The sequence below is a fragment of the Drosophila elegans genome, unplaced genomic scaffold (assembly GCF_018152505.1).
Source record: "Drosophila elegans isolate 14027-0461.03 unplaced genomic scaffold, ASM1815250v1 contig_149, whole genome shotgun sequence".
Classification (NCBI taxonomy): domain Eukaryota; kingdom Metazoa; phylum Arthropoda; class Insecta; order Diptera; family Drosophilidae; genus Drosophila; species Drosophila elegans.
In genome coordinates this window covers 2,575,778-2,593,001 of record NW_024545513.1, presented here as the reverse complement: position 1 = coordinate 2,593,001, position 17,224 = coordinate 2,575,778, and the positions used below count along the sequence as shown (strand labels likewise).

The window sequence follows — 17,224 nt, the reverse complement described above, 5'->3', positions numbered from 1 at the left end:
CAACTTTCATTTGCTTTAAAATATCATAAAAATTGTTAGGTTTACATTTAAATTAAATAAATACTTTTTATGATATATTATATTGATATTGATATATTATTTTAGTAAAATTTAAATTTATCATTACTAAATTTATTACATCTTTGTAATTGAATTTATTTATCCAATTATTGAGTTCCAATTTTTTAGTTTGAAAAATAATGAATAAACTTATGTTTGCATTGTATTTAAGACAAAACTGAAGTGTCTTATAATTTTGCAAATAAACATTTTGTTTAATTAGCTTGTTTGATTATATTTCACATTTATGGAAACAATTATGTTCCTGTCACAATAATTATGATGTTAAAAGTCAAGATCAAATTACAACAAATTGTATACAGTTGATATGATAGAGATAGAACATGCTTAATAAAGACGTCGTTTTATGAGAGAAATTGCCAAAAATTAAAACCCTGAAAATATCTCTGGTACTTCCCCCACAACCTTTGACCCCGCCACCAATTAGCAGACGCCTGAAAACGAAATTTCCGCACCAGGTGGATATCTCCGCCCCATTTGATCCCTCAACTTGTTCATTTTTGTTTGGTGTTTTTTTTCGACTGACAGACTACGTTTCAATTATTTGGTGAACCTCTCACGCGAGATGCTCCACATTCGCATGCCACAACAACTGACCGTGGTCCAATAAATCATTTGATTTGTACACTTGCCCGCGGACAGGGGCGTGGTATGGGAGGGGGCAGAAGGGGAGGGGGTGGTTGGAAGTCCAAAAGGGACTTGAACTCGTGGCACGTGGTGTGCGTGCCTTCCGGTGCTAAATCAAGGCGAGCTCTTTCGAATTGTCTTACCTTTCGGTGGAACCATGGACCAACACCAACCCACCACCCACATGATGTTCCCCCGCTTTCGAATGGGGAAGCAACTGTAGTTAATATTTATGGCGATTTAATCTTCTCACTTGAGCGCTGCTCAGTTAAGTTTGATACAGACGAACCCAAGGGGAGCCCCCTTTTTTCCATCAGGATGACCCTTTTTTTTGGTTTCTGTTTTGCTGGTTGTGATCCTTGGAGCAGCTCGTCCAGCTCACAGTTTGTTTTGCGTGTCCATTTAATTTCCGCCTGGAATTGCTTAATCAAACACAGCACTGGGGATAAAAGCAACACCATCCCTGACATCCAGCACATCTCCCTGAACTCTGGACAAATCGCTTGAGTTTCATACGGACAAACGCCAAAGTTGGCTTAATGAGTAGTTTAGCTCATGTTCCCACACAGCCGTTCATGGACGGGGAAGTCAATTTTGGACAGGGGGTTGACTTTTGTGTGTGTGTGTGTGTGTTAAACAAACAGCAATGTGCATTAGCAACAAATTGTTATTGTTGCCAGGCAAAAGGCGATAAGCAAAAAGTTAAAGTTACTTTTGGCAACGGAGTGGGGATAAAAGAAAAACAAAAGTAACCAGCAACTAAATAGAAGAAGATACTCATGAAAGACTTACATTTTGATATTTAAATCTTTAGGCTTACTTATATACTCAATTATCATTAGATTAATTAAAAACGAAAATATTTCTTAAGATTGTAAGACATAATATACATTTAAATGGTTTTGCAATAGATATTTTAGGAATTTTGTTTTTCTTGCAACATAGAAACTTTAGCTAAATACGTAGGCTTAGTTCTGGAAATTCAATGATTAAACGGAGTATTTCTACGTTTTCCCCCATTAGTTCACTTTATCTGGTTGATCACATAATCTACCCACTTCCCATTCCCAACTCCATCCCCATTAACAGTATCCAGTGAAGTAGCAAATCGATGTGGAATGGAAATCGAGGCTTTCGAGCTCTAATTTAAATTAATGACACACAACAATTGGACACGCCCCGTATGAGGGCAGCCCTGCTGCAGGCCTTATGCTTTATTTTCAATTAAACAAATAGCTGAATTTGACATTTTTTGTGCTGGGTAAAGGCAAAGAAAAGGAAAAGTTCAAAGGAAAAAATCATAAACGGAAACAGCAAGTCGACGAGGAAAAAAGCGATAAGAGCGATGACAGGCCATTCGCATTCGCATCCCCATTCCCCATCCCCTTTTCGACGTTCCTGGAGTTTATTCTTATCGCGATGGCATCGAATCCTCTTGTCCTAGGCAAATGTTTGCTTTTCGCTCGCACCCATCACCCATCTCCCTCTTCTGTCACCCAACTCATTCCTTTAAGGCGATTACTTGAATTTCCCGGAAAATGGAAAATTGCTAAAATTGAACACATTGCAGTTCAGTTTCGTTCATGATTCAATTAGCCATAGACGAGTGAACTCAAAGGAGATAAACCAAGCTCACTACAAGTTAGTTAAAGGCACTGTGAAAACTTTTTTTTAAGTTATGTTTATAAAACTAATATAACACACTGTCCATAAGTCTCGAAAAAAATACATTTAAATTGTTTAAGCTTTAGCCTTAAAATCCAACAGAAAGTGCCTTTAAAACAACATCTTATCCATACAGACATTTTCCAACTACCGAAAACTAAGTTCAAGCGACATCAACCATAACCAAAATTGGTAAGTCCGTTCCATCATCATCATCATCGAAGATAACCAACTTGCTTTTAAGCCCCAGATTAAGTCCAGCCAAGAATGCAAAACAAAAACTGACCAAGTACAAAACAAAAAAAACGAGTACAAGCATCGAGTACCTGGGTACAGTCACCTGTCAGTTGTCAGTGTCAGATGCATTGTAAATTGCAAGTTCATTTGCGACTGGCATTACATCCGCTTAAGCGCTTAAGCCAGACCTTCTTACACGAAAACTTCGCCAAGCTGCATAAATTATGAGCCATCGAGTGAAACAGAAGTAGAGAGAGAAAAAAAGAGAGAGATGGAGGTGGAGAGGAAAAGAGATGGACTGCGGACAAGGTACAGTCACCGCTAATGGAACATAATGAGGTGCCATTAGCGAGTGTCGCGGCTAACTGTGCATTATGCACTTTTTGGCGCCAGCGAAGCGTTCAATTGGTGTGTATGTACTTTGCTGTTAGTGTGGCTGCACTTTCTGTACCTTTACCTGCACTGGCCACTCTAAACTTGACAAAAATAGTGAAAACGTCTTTATTTGATTAATTTATCTTTTATTATTATTAGCTAATTAAGTTTAACTGTGCATTAATAACTTTTTGGAGCCAGCTGCACTTTTGATAAACTTTCGAAGTGCCTATACCCTTAGCTGCACTGGCCACTCTTAGCTAAACAAAATAGTATATTAAAATTAACTGACACGAAACCAACTAATGAATGATCTGCCTCAAGCATCATTAAGCATCTCAGCTTCACTTTTCACGCTTTTATTTGATTAGTTCATCATTTATTATTAATTAATGAAGTTTCGCAGCGCTTGCTGTTTATTGTTAACCATTATTAAACACCTCGAACAATAACAAATTCGATGCGATTATAATAATAATTGCGGATATGATCAGAATTCAATTTGTAGTATATGTTCTGCGCTGGGAAATCCTAACAAACATAATAAGCCGCACGAAAACCAGTTTCAAATGTATTTCTATTTTGGTTTTTGCGTTCAACTGCAATCCAGCACCCAGTTATATGGATGATGCTGCAAAAGTATTTATAAACATAAATCCCAATTGAATGGGTTTATCGGTGGGAGGAAATGTGATGCGAATAAATGAGGAAAGTAAAATCTAACTGACTCAGCTGAAAGTGGTTTAAGATGAATGGTAAACCTTGAACTTATCAACCCATTAGAGATCCCCCATCGTTTTCACACCCATTTATTATGTTTACCCACGCTGCAGAGAAATATTATATATATATATATTTTTCAATGTATATATTTACGTTTCCCATTTGGTTAAGATAATTTTTGCCTTTTCTTTTGCAAAACATATTAACAAACCCAATTAAGTTCTACAGAATTTCAGCATAGATCATCAACCCTGAACTTTTGAACCTTTATGAACCTCCTGCTGTTTCAACATCTATTAATTGTCATCACATATCCATTGAGGAATTTGCCAAACTTTGCTACCGTTTTGGGTCCATACAACATCATCAGATCTTAATCTTTCTTGCTCTTCCCCATCATCATACATCCACTGATCCCAATCAACATCATTATTATCATCATCATCATCATCACCGCCGACTTTGATGCCCCTCGAGTTGTTTTGTTAGAATAGAGCGGCGACTTTTGTTGTAATGGCCCTCGAGTGAGGGCATTTTTGGGTAGCCCCAAACACTCGAGTCAGCGAATCGCGAACCGGAACTCCGCAAAAGTGTTTTTCTCTTTGCATTCTTAGTTCTTTTTTTTATGATTCTACTTCTACCTTTAATAGCAAACGGGCGCGGAGATCGGAGATTATTTGAACAATCAGAGATTAATTGAAACGTGGATCACTTTAAATCTAATATTAGAAAACTTTCAAGCGAAAATAGGTTCACAAGTTGTGAACCTATAGTAAAGTTTGGTTAATTTTAACGGTAAAAGCAAAATAAATTGACTCAAATATATTTATACACTTTTCAAAACAGTGTAGGTAATTATATTTTAACATTTTATTTTATCTTATAACTAGTTTTAATCAAGGTATGTTTTTATATATTTGTACAAATTTAAAAAGTCACATAAAACGAAGGAAGATCACTTTAAACCTATTATTAGAAAACCGTAGAGGTTCATTAAAATCTCTTTTAAAATCTTTTGAGTAAAAATATTTTGCTTGGTTAATAGGTATTATCTATTCAACGGCTCCAATTTCTTAATTCCTATTTTAGTTCATTTAATTTATATTTTAGTCAATTTGAAATTTAAATTTTAATAGATCATTTTGAAAAGAAGGTTTCTATTTTTTTTTAAATTTTTATTCTTATAGATAAAAATACGTTAACTTTAACTAGTAAATTCAATTTAGTAAAATATAATATTAATTAATATAGTTGGAGATTAAAATCGTCAGGAATTTCTTTCTAATTACTACAATTAAGACATTTTGAGCCTGCATTCTTGAACAAAAGTCTAAGTTTATTTTATGCAAAAATCTTTAAAGTGGTGCTTTAAAAGGCAAAGGTTGACCCCTCTCCTTAACCCTTAACCCGCAACCCCTTTTCCCCGCCCCTGCTCTGTCGTTGCTATAATTAGTTTGGCCGCAACATTTTGACCAAGTGCCAAGTGGCATGTACTACCAATATGCACCACTCAGCGGGTTGCAGACCAAAACCGAAACCACAGCCTCACCCAAACCCACAAAAAATTAAAAAAGAAAAATACGAAAACGGGGGTGCGCGGCGGGTCTTGATGGACGATTGAAAAACTATTCCAAAAAAATTGTTTGCTGGTCGCGTCTGTCTTTGGCTAATTAAACGGCCAAACCAACACACAAATGAAAACGAAAAAACACCGAAAACGAAAATAAAAACAAAAAAAATCTCAGGCAAAAAAGCCGAAGAAGAAGTTGAACAGAAAACAATTAAAACCGAGCATGGAATGTTTGCCGGAGTGTGAGTGTTTGATGGGTGGCTATAAAACCAAATCGCTTCAGCGAATTTGCCAGCAGTTGCCATTCGAGCGTTCCCACATCGAGAATTCGCATCCCAGTTGTATTCTTTTTGTTTTCTATTTTTTTTCAAGTGATCCCTGTGCAATCTGTGATTTGTGAGAAAATGTTGCGACCCATTTTGACCATTGCCGTTCTGCTTTTGGGCTTTTCCTCGGCCGTTCTGGCCGGACGTCTTAGCCAGCGGTATCTGCCCGCTCCGCAGGCCAGTCAGCTGCACTATCACGGCGTCAGTGGCCAAGGACACGCTCGTCCTGGCGCTGGACATCCAGGTGGTGCGACGGGCGGCGCTTCCGGCTTCCAGCGCCAGCAGCAGCCCCAAATTCCGATCGTGCGGAGCGACTACCAGAGCGACGCCAATGGCAACTACAACTTCGGGTTAGATGGCAAATCAATTTACACAAATTTAAGCGTTAAAAAAATATCATATTTCCTATTTTAATATTTTTATTCGAAAAAACATGAGCACCAACAACATTTGCTAACACATAATCCCTATCTATTACTACACATACTATACATATCTATATTTTCCTAGAGATACCGCATCTATTGAAAATTCTTTAATAACATAGGAATATTCAAAATACATTCTAACTAGCTTTAAGCGAAGGTTCAGGCCAACTAAAATGCTAAGAGCTTACGCTTTTATTCCAAACTATTGCTAAATTATTTTGGGCACACTTTTGAATAACAATATTTCCATCTATTTTGATAATACTTTTAATTCAATTTTAATTGAATTTGAAGTTATAAAAAAATCAAGTAAAAGTTTAAGTTCATTTTGACTTTTCACATTTACATTCAATATCACAATCGTAAGGAGACGTATTCGAAATGAATAATTTGCCTTCTTAGAATAATTTATGATGCCCACCCTTATCTTTTCCAGCTTCGACACGGGCAATGGAATCCATCGCGATGAGACCGGGGAGTTCCGTGGAGGATGGCCCCACGGATCGTTGGGTGTTCAGGGATCCTACTCGTACACTGGCGATGATGGCAAACAGTACACGGTGAACTATAAGGCGGATAAGAACGGATTCCATGCCGAAGGTGCCCATCTTCCTGTTTCTCCATCCGTTCCCGCCGTTCCAGCTGGGTGAGATTATATATTATTATTATACCAATATATAATCGCAACATTATGCTCGTACACTAAAAACCTATATGACTATACCTTTGTTATATTGAAATATTATATATGATTGTTATATCCATTTGCTATATCCCTTTTTGCTTTCTTTGCATTATGTCCCTATATTAATAGTTCTATACAATATCCCTTTAGTATATTCCGATATTTTGTCTCTAAATTTTATTCCTATTATTATTTCCCTATATTTTATCCCTATACTATTTCCCACTATTAAATCCCTTTAATATATGCCAGTATTAGTTCCCAATATTATATCCCCATGTATATCCCAAAATGTTCTATGTTCTATTTCTTTATCCCTATCCCTATTATATCCCAATATTATATCCCTATATTATATCTGATGATTTTGAATTCTTAGTCGCAGTTCTTATGGCGCTGGTGGTGGTGCTGGCTATCGAGGATCGGCATCGTCGCATGTCCCTGCTCCTGCTCCAGCTACCAGATATTTGCCCCCAGGATATCGCCAGCGCAGGCACTACTGAAGGACGTAATCCATCTATTCTATGTACTGTAAATTTCAATAAATTGATACTCTTTTTGGAAATACTCAAAGAATTTGTTTTTTACTTATGAAAACAAAGTTACAAATCTGTAATTAAAAAAAAAGATATCAAAAGGGAACCATTTTAAAAACCCTTTATCTTTAATATAAAAATTGGTTATATATTTAAATTGATTTTCCACTATAAACAAAATCATAAAATCCCAAGAATGCCATTAATATAAAAAATATGTTCTTTATTTAATTAATATTAAATTAATTGACCAATATACATATACCCTGTATAAAAACTTCTACAAAAAAAGACAACGAAAAAAGATGAAACCGCCTTAGTAGCTAATTTAAGTGAACAACTTCTGGGCTCCGCCCACAAAGAAGCTGCCAGAAGAACACACGGCCACGCCTTTTTGGTGTTCGCCTCTTTTGTGGACTTTGACTTTTGGCCAAAAACCGAAATAAGTTCTTGCCAATACAAGCATACAAACTTTGATGGAAGGGGTAAATTAATATGCAGTTAAGAAGTTAAAGTCTGCAATCAAAACAAGCTCAATCCCTACTTTGGCCACGTTACTAACTTTTTTCGCCCTTTCATGCAAAAAGTCTCAACTTTTTGGCCATTGTCGCCCTGGCATTAATCATAAATAAAACCAACTTTTTCCAAACGTCTGAAAGGCTGTGTTTATTCTTGTCTCCAAAGTCTAAGTTTTGCGCTCAAAACCCAAGAACAAAAAAAAAAGGAAAATGGCAAAGGAAAAGGAAAACGAAAAGGAAAAGAGGTGAGAAAAATTACTTTTATGTCGTAGATTAAGGTGATATGATTTTTGGTTTTCTAAGTTTAAGTCTATGTTTTGTTTAATTTTGTTTGTTTTTAAACTTTATTCAACATTGGTGATGCATAGCTTATATATTCGCTCTTGGTTGACAAAGGAAAAGGTGTTTAACCTACTTTGCAATTTTGAAGTTGGGAAAAATATCTGTTAGCCTTGTATGTGATATTTTTTTCTACTAAAATATTATAATTTAAAGATATTTTTATTTTATTTATATTTTATCGATTTACTAGTTTAAGATAGTTTTGTTAGAATTTTAAAATATAATAAAATATGACTCCTTATTATTCGAAAACTTCTGAAAACGGTAAATAAAAAAACCGGTAGCTAGTGAAAATAAAAAAATAGCAAAAAAACGTCAAGCTCTGAGCCTTTCATGGCCTTTTCAAATGTAAATGCTTTCCATTTTCCCACCGCTTTTCTCTATTTCCCTCCCAGCCTCCTCCTTTCTCCGTCAAGTTTCCTTCTCGCATTGTCTCTGAACTTTCTTCACCGCTCTTTTTTCGAAATTGTTTTCGTTGATTTTTCCCCAGCTATTCTTGTGTCTTCGTCTTTTTCTAAACCGTCGCTTGGTCGTTTAGCATTCGCATTCCGTTTTAGCATTAATTAAAATTACACTGAATTGCTCGGAGGCATCAGGGGGATTCCCAGAAAGGAGCAAAACAAGACAGGGGAAGGGGAGGAGAAGGGGAAGGGGTGGGGGGAGATTGGGGAAAAGGATGTTCTCATAAATTAAAGGCGCTTATGAATTTTATGAATTATTTTCCATGTTGCGGCCTCGCTTGAGAAGATGAACAATTGCCGGCGATGAGGGGAAAATGCAAACACTTAGAAAAATTCTTGCACAGCTCTCAGTATTTATATAAAAAAAAATAATACAAATTCATAAGAACCTTGGGGCTTTCATTTATAAATTTCATTAGAATTCATAGCTATTTTTAAAGAATAATCTCTATATTCTCCGTAATTTTCTTAAGTGTATTAGGACCGGCCATTATGAACAGACATCGTCCGGGAAGCGCCCGAAAGTAGGCAGCGCTTATTGAATTTCATTAACATGTGAACTGGGTCTCCCAACTTTTCGGGGGGGAGTGGGCTGGTAAATCAGAGGTTCTCGGGGGTGTGGCAACTGCAATCATTTGCATGCATGTCTGTGCATGTTTAACTACATTTCCACCACCTCCACCCTCAATGAACTCACTTAATTTTATGCCAAAACAATGACACGCCATAAATTTAAACGGATTTGGCGTCGTGCCGCTAGCAAAAAAGCGAGCGAAGAAGCAACCCTAAGAGTGGGGGGATGGGGTATGTGGCTGATTCAGGGGTGGCGTTTAAGGGGGATCGGGGGTACTGACACTTGCCAGGGGCAAACTCACTTTGAAACATGTTTTAATGGCAAAGAAAATGCTTAAATCACACACGGCGAACGCCCTCAGGTAAGAAATTCCGCAATGGAAATAAATATTTGCCGGCACTTGAAAACATGTTGTATAGTGTCATGTGCTTACAATGCATACGCATAGTTTTTGGCATCTATACACAATGATTTCCTTTCCTTTTTAAGGAAGTGTTCACACTCATTGAAAATTAATTCAGTAATTATTTAACAAGGAAAGGAATGTAACAAAAGAAATATTGTTTTTTAAGAATTTTGTTCTTTAAAATATTCAAATAACTTAAAACGTATTGCTTAAATAAAACCATTAATATTATCAATGGTTTAGTTGATGTTTTGCAAGTTTTTTTTAATAGTCTTGAAAAATAATAGGAATTCGGTTTTGGCCTTTTTAACTTTATGGAGTTAAGTAAATTAATTTTCTTTGAAATTTAAAATTAAATTATTTAAGAACATAAAATTAAAATACAATTATTATTACTGAAATTTAACAATTAATATTTTTAGTTTAATATTATTGATGATTTGCAAGCGTAATTAAATAGTTTTTAAAATACCAAGAGTTCGTTGCTGACCTCTTTGGAAATATAAATGTTTAATAAAAACAAACAATGCATTAAACAACTTTAAGGCTTGTGTACAGCTAACCAAAACTTGAAGCTTGAATTTATTTTTACAACATAATAGTTATAATTGCGTGCAAATCCGCCTCAAGGAGAAATTGAGAAAAGCGAACCTTGCGTTTGTGTCAGTCAATTTCAATGTTAATCCACCTGTGTTTGGAATGGAAGTGGATGTGCTACGCTATGTGTGTGTTGATATTGATATGGCAGTTGCACGCACATTTTCCTCCGCATTTTCCGCACTTTCCCCCCTTTTTCAGCGTTTTCAGAGTTTTGCCCCCCCTCAGCAGTTACATTATTTAGCCTTAGCTTTTCCGACTTGGGTGAGTCATCTTCATTGGCAATGCGAGAACGTTGTTACCCGTCCCAGCGGACATCATTTTCATTAAAATTTTAATAGTCTGTGTGTGTGTTGCTTACCATTTTCCCCCATTCCCCCCTCTTAGCTCACACAGTGAACACACGTAATATTATAAATTTAGGAAGTTATGGAGTTAACTAAAGTGCCTTTGGTTCAAAGGGAAAGGGAAGGCGATTAACTTTTCTTATGGAATTTATCTGATATTTGCGTTTTATACTCCATAAATTAAAGCTTTTTAGATTTCTATATTTTTACAAGCTTTATATTTCCTAAATAATGTTCTTGAATGTAATTAATCCGAATTTAGGTCTTTAAAATATAACCCCTGACTTTCATAACATATTTTTCCAAACAAAAAAATAAATCGTGAGTGAAGAAATAACTATAAAACTTCGTATGCTATAAATCTTAACGCACAAGCAAATCCCCTTACTCGGAAAAATGTTGTCTTCCCCTTTTCCAATTCGTTTCGAGAGCAAATAAATCGAAGCGAAATGGAAAACAAGAAATTCCAATAAACTAATTTGCACAATGCGTCGAGGAAACTTTTGGCAGCTGGTTGACGGGAGACCTTATGGACCAAAGGACCCAATCTGCTTAGCCCCCTTTTAGTCAAAGCCCCACCCAATCATTCTTAGCCCCCTAAACTTTGGCAAGTATTTGCGTATGAATTTTAAGCAGCTGGAACAAATGCAGAGCCAATAAAAGGGATAAAATTGAAAAGCAGCGAGCATACTATATATATATATTGTATATAATTTGCATATGTGTGCGTTGGCCGCAGAGAATCGCGTTAACTGGCAACCGTATTCCCTGGCCTCCAAACTCAGCGTAATTGTAAGCGTAACTGCTCCACCCCAAAAAACCATTGGTAAATATACACAATTTCGGTACATAAGAGCTTCGAGCATCTTGTTGCATATTTGGTATAATAAATTAGCATCGCGTTTCGCATTATTGACTGGATTTTGAATAATAACACACAAAGGACCTTTCGAGCAGCAGCAGGACGAAGAAGGTGCAGCGGCAGAATCCACGGGATCCATGTAACTGTAGACCGGCGACAAATGGAAAAACCCAAGCAGGACCACTAACGAAAGTGAACAGTTGTGCACTGCAAAAAATATATGAACTCTACATTGTTGCAGATCTAAAACTAAATCAAAAGGTATGCTGTTTTAACAATCAGCGTGGTAGTACATTCTGTATAGCTTAAGTAAAACCATTTGGGAACTATAGGTACATAGAATATAATTTACATTTTTATTGCAACAGTTTTTTTTTGAAATTTTCAAATATTTGAAGTGATGTCTACCAAAAATTGCTACCTTGTCTTATACAGATATTAAAAAGAATTTGTAAACTATTTCTAAACGCCTAAACGTCATATTCAAGCTACGGGTTTCGCGCAGTGCATCACATATCACCAACACAAAGGCAGCGCCATGTACTACATTCCAAATGCTGCAATGGAGGAGGCGAAGCCGAGATGTGGCGAGAATATCCTGCTGGTGTTTGGGGCGTTACACACAACTCAGCACAATTGCGCACATAAATTTGGTGCGCCAAATAATGCGGCGGGCGGAGTGAAGTAAAGTGAAGTGAATGGCACACTCAAGTCAACGGCATGGCGTCGCGGATTTCTCGAAACGGTGGGTAAAAAAAAACTAAGATCCAGCAAACTTAAACTCAATAATTGCTTACGGCATTAGATTGTTTAGAAAATCTTTATCTGTGTTATTTAATTTTATAATTAATCATGTCATGATTTTATAGCCAAATAAAAAACATACAAAGTTACTATCGCACCGCTTTTAAAGAGCAAAATTTGTTAGCTATATTTATAAATACATATATTTGAAAGGTTTCATGACGTAATCATGAACGATTGATAGTGAAGTTTAAGGAATAAATCAAACTACTATAGTGGTAAAGTTTTGGTGTTCAATCAAGTTTATAATAAAACTTTAATTTAATAAAACATAATCAGGATTCCACTGTGCTAAAAAAAGCTTTCCCCTTACTGCTTTCTACCTCTCTGCTCGTTTTGTACATGTTTTTGGAATTGTAAATTATTTTTTTTTACGATTTTTGCGTGTTTAACTTGAAAGTTTTCTCATGTGTGTGGGCAGTACTTCGCCCACTTTTTTATATATCTTTGCCTCCTTTCACTTCATGCCCTTCAACGTTCTTACTTCCTTTAATCCGCTTTTTCCCCTCCTAACACCTTGTTTTTCCCATTCCGCCCACCTTAATTTTCCCTGCATACCCCCTATATAACCCCCTTTTTTTGCACCTCTTTCCCAGCTCACAAGCAAACTCATTTGAATGTATTACAACAAGTTGAAAATGTTGCAGAAAAACCCTCTACGCTAAAAAGCGCCCAGAACGAATGCTGCCGACATGAATTATTTAGAGCGCCAACTGGGTTGAGGGTGCCCTAACCCCCTTTTTCACTGTCCTAAACCTAAGCCCCCCCTTCGCCATCCATGTGTGTTTGATGAAATTTGTAGGAGAAATATAGTATGGCAAGCTCCTTGAAGTTAAAGCAAGTTTTTCGGGAACTTAATTCGGAAATTAACTCGTTTTATTGCGCCTTTTATGGAACTATCCACGATAAAGTTGTGTTGGGGTGGGAATATATAGGTGAATACTAAAGGGTGGCTACTTATCTTATACTGTGTTTATACGATGGCCATTTCATGCAATCTTTTCATGTGTGTGTGTATAGACATCATTTCATGTCCTCGCTTACACATGAAATTTGACTACAAATACGTGAAATATTGAGGCGCAACCAACTTAACTCGCTATAAATAAGGTGGCAACGCCAGACGCAAATGTATATCATTGAAATTAATTTCGCCCTTTAAAGGGCCAATTAATTTTTTTGTCTTCACTCAGCTTTATTACTAGTTAGTTTTCCTGTTCGCTTTGACGAAATAAATTATTAGTTATATTATTATAAATATAAATAATATCAGAGGTGCCAGATATTTAATTTAAGTTTTGTATTTTGCATTCTTGTATTCATGAATTCATGAAATTTATAGTATAAACAGTATAAGGTTTCCCTAGCAAGTGAGCCCTTATTTCTCGAAGATTGCTGACTGACAAGGCCATTCCACGTTATTGCCAACAATAATTCACACGCAACAAACGATGGGCGGTGGATGGTGGGTGGGGGTGTGGCAACTGGGGTGGCAATCAACAATTGTTGCATGAATAAAGCGACAAGCGGACAGGACATTGAGGCTAATGATTGCCAGCGCACACAGATCACTGAGCAATCTTCGGTGGGGTTGTCAGCTCACTCTAATGCTCAAAATTGTGCCATCAAAAATAATGCGTAGGCGGGTAATTTCCCTCCCCGCCAAACTCCTTAGCTCCTGCTCCCCTCTTAAAAAATAAAAAAATATATATTCCCGGCACTTGCTGGCCCAAGATAACGCATTAGATGATGGAAATTATCCAGGACAATGGGAGGAAGCCTGTCGACAGACCATTGTGGTTCTCATGAAACTAGAGAAGCTGGAAACTGGAGACGGGAGACAGGAGAAATTGGGCCAAAGTAAGGTGGAGAAAGCGGGCTTGACTTGCCCGGGGCCAGTTCAGAGGTGAACATTGACAAATGAAGGTCCTCAAACGGTGCAGAAATTGAAATGAGGCACTGCCTAACCCTCGACACAAAAACCAGTTACAAAATCTAAGAATAAGAAATTATTCAAAGGCCCTTTGTAAAAAAGAAGAAACATTTGTTAGGCTTAGCCTAAAAGAGCCATCACAACTAATTTCAATTAATACAAGGAACTTTTCATTTTATTTAGCTGAATATTGCAGTAAACTTGTTTTTATCGCAAAACTAATTCATTACATAAAATATATTCAGCAATTTTAGTGTTAGAAATATTTTCCATAATTATATGTTTCCAAAAATTTATTTATCCCAGGACTAAAGATATTATTCTGTACTACAACATACAATATATAAAACAAATTCTTCAAATTTTTAATTAAGGAAAAATTTCATTTTTAATATTCTATTTAATGTTGGAAACATACGATTGTTATGTTTCCAAAAAAAAAATCGTATACTCTTCAAACAAAATGCCTTAAACTTTATCGATAAAATACATTTTTTTATAACCAAATTGCCAAAGAAACTGCTAACTGATTTATTTCATGTTTAGGTCAATCTAATTTGAATAAAGTTCAATCAAAGTCAAATTTAATTCCCCAAAGTTAACCTACCAGACCCTTTAGATAAGGTGTGCTCGATAATGGAAACAATTTGAAAATTTTGTATATATTTCCATTTTTTTTTTTTTTTTTGATTGGGTTGAACTACTTAAAGTGCCAAGAAAATTTTCAAATGCCATTTGTTTCTCCCTCCTGTTCGTTTCATTTTACCCTGAGTTTTTCTTTTCACATTTTTTTTGCATTATTCTGTTGTTCCACTCATATTAGGGGAAATCGAATTGACAGCGACAGCCACAAGTGGTTTGGTTACTTGGGAAATCCACCGAGGGACTCCGAGTCCTGATTAGTGAGAGTGCCCCTCACGTCAGCGATGTCACTGGCCACCTTGGGGTACATAAATCCAAGTCCATGTCCAAATCCCAGCCGGATCCGTCTGCCACACACCTGATAAATTCATCAAAATCCGGAAACCTCAGCAGTCGCATGGAGAATTGCAGTTTCCACAGTCAGAGGAAAGGGAAAAGATGGCTTTACACTTGCCTTTTTTTGGGGAAAGTCGGAAAATTGTGCTTAATTCATCTGCTTTTCATATAAAATCATAAAAAAAAAACTTTTAATTATATAAAAACACAATTTTCTGTTTTATTTAAATTTTTTAAACACTAACTATTGAATTAAATATTTTATATTTTATATTTAAATTACATATTACATCTTAATATTCAATAAAATGCAAATAAATATTTTAATATATGTGAAAATTAGTAGATTAAAAACAGTTCCTTTTTTATTTACATGCATTTTATTTATGTTAAACATGGAGTAATTTAAATTAGTTTATCAGATGCCAGATGTCTGTCAAATAAAAAATTAACAATTTGTAATATTTTTATGTTTAAAAAACATAAGCCCGCAATGAATAAAAATCAAAGCGAAAAATATTAAAATTGAATGCAAAATATTTGGATTTACGGCTTTTTTTATAACATATATATAAATATGTTAGGCTTTTTGTTAAATTTTTTAAGTGTCTACCACTGCAAGCATTTTGTCGAAACATCTCTGCCATCCTGTTTGTCCTGTTTATTTATTTATCGAGCGAACTGCGGCAGGTGAGGCAAACTTTTGGATTGGACTTCCGCTTTTGGATTGGGATTGGGTTTCGGTTTCGCCGTGGGGCATACGGCTTACTGCCCACGCAGCTTATCGAATCGGACAGCTGACAAGCTGGCAGTTGGAGGAGCAACTACCGGGGTAGATGGACGAATAGATGGATGGATGGATTGGAGGTCTCACCGCGGAGGATGGGAACGATGATGATGAGGCAGCGAGACAGCGATTTGAAGAGCTCTGCAGACAGAAACCGCAGCGTACTTAGACAACGTTTGCCAGCTGATAAATGGTTGCCTGTCACTTAGCCGCGTTCTTGATGGAGTACTAAGCCAAACATCCATCCCACACACCTACCAAAACCACCCATTTAGCCACAACCCACAACCCACACAAAGTCCCCCGGAGGCGTGCTAAAAAATAAAACAAAGTTGAAGTTCCCCAAACGAGAAATCGCATTAGCGAGCCTGAGGTTTGGGGCTGCATTTCAGATTGAGTTTGAGGCCAGAGCCTGGATTTAAAGTTGAGGTTGGAGCTTGAGTGGCCGCCGGCCAAGTTCTGGATAAAAGTGCTATTTTTTAAAAGACCTAAAATGCGTTTCATAAATTTTTCACATCGTTCCTTAAAAAAAAGCAAGATACCACACCTAAATTATGTTTAAAGACTTTTACCTAGATCAAGTGTCCATTGGTTGGGCCAAGAATGTGTTTTAATAGTAAGTTTAAAATTTCAAATAGCTAAACGCTTGCTTAATTTATTTAATTAATTAAAGGGACTTAAAAATGTAATAAAAGTGTTTCTATAAATGCATTTGCATATATGCATTTCAAAGTCATTAACTCCTTTGTGTAAAATATTTTGGAAAGTATTTAGCAGGAAACTATAATTATATATAAAGTGTGTTTATAGGGTTAAAGTTCATCTTGTTGTTTAAAAATTAAAATTAAAATTTTTCTACATACGCAAATGCCTCTAAAAGTTTTTAAATATTTTGCGAAAAAGTATTCAATAATTTTCCAGGTATTTCGAAGGAAAAGCACTTTTATCTTTAAAATAACTTTAAAAATTGAAATACTTTTGTTCAGCTTAAAATGTTGTGGTGTAAAATATGAAATTTTCTAAAAGTGATTCAGTTAATTGACTTACAAGTGACCAACTGCTGGCGCCTGAGGCTTTCTATTTTCTATTTTTTTTTTTGGAGCCCTGTTAAGCAGCGACTTTAATTGTGTTTAAATATTAATTAAGCTTGGCCCGGGGTTCAGTAGCCGCCAGGTTCAATTTCAATTTAACTTTGTTATCGACTGTGGCTCCCCGGGGCCTGAACATTTTCGGCTGCCAAATCAAATTCGACGCTCAATTAAAATTCAATTTGTTGCGCGCCATTAATTAGATTCTCCTCCTCGGAAAAAAGAGAAAACCAAACCCAAGTGATGGATTGCGGGGATACAGGAGGAGATTGAA

At 36.2% G+C, this 17,224-nt stretch overlaps 2 protein-coding genes across 2 annotated transcripts in view; one reads left to right on the top strand and one right to left on the bottom strand.

The window, feature by feature from the left end:
- LOC108137294 overlaps positions 1 to 17,224 on the bottom strand; it is a 59,744-nt gene that overhangs the window by 36,497 nt on the left and 6,023 nt on the right. The window lies entirely within an intron of this gene.
- Positions 5,586 to 7,287, top strand: LOC108137295 (endocuticle structural glycoprotein SgAbd-8). The gene is made up of 3 exons (XM_017258916.2): positions 5,586 to 5,954; positions 6,469 to 6,678; positions 7,097 to 7,287. The coding sequence occupies exons 1-3, from the start codon at positions 5,683 to 5,685 to the stop codon at positions 7,218 to 7,220; spliced, it is 606 nt and encodes a 201-aa protein (XP_017114405.1). The 5' UTR covers positions 5,586 to 5,682; the 3' UTR covers positions 7,221 to 7,287.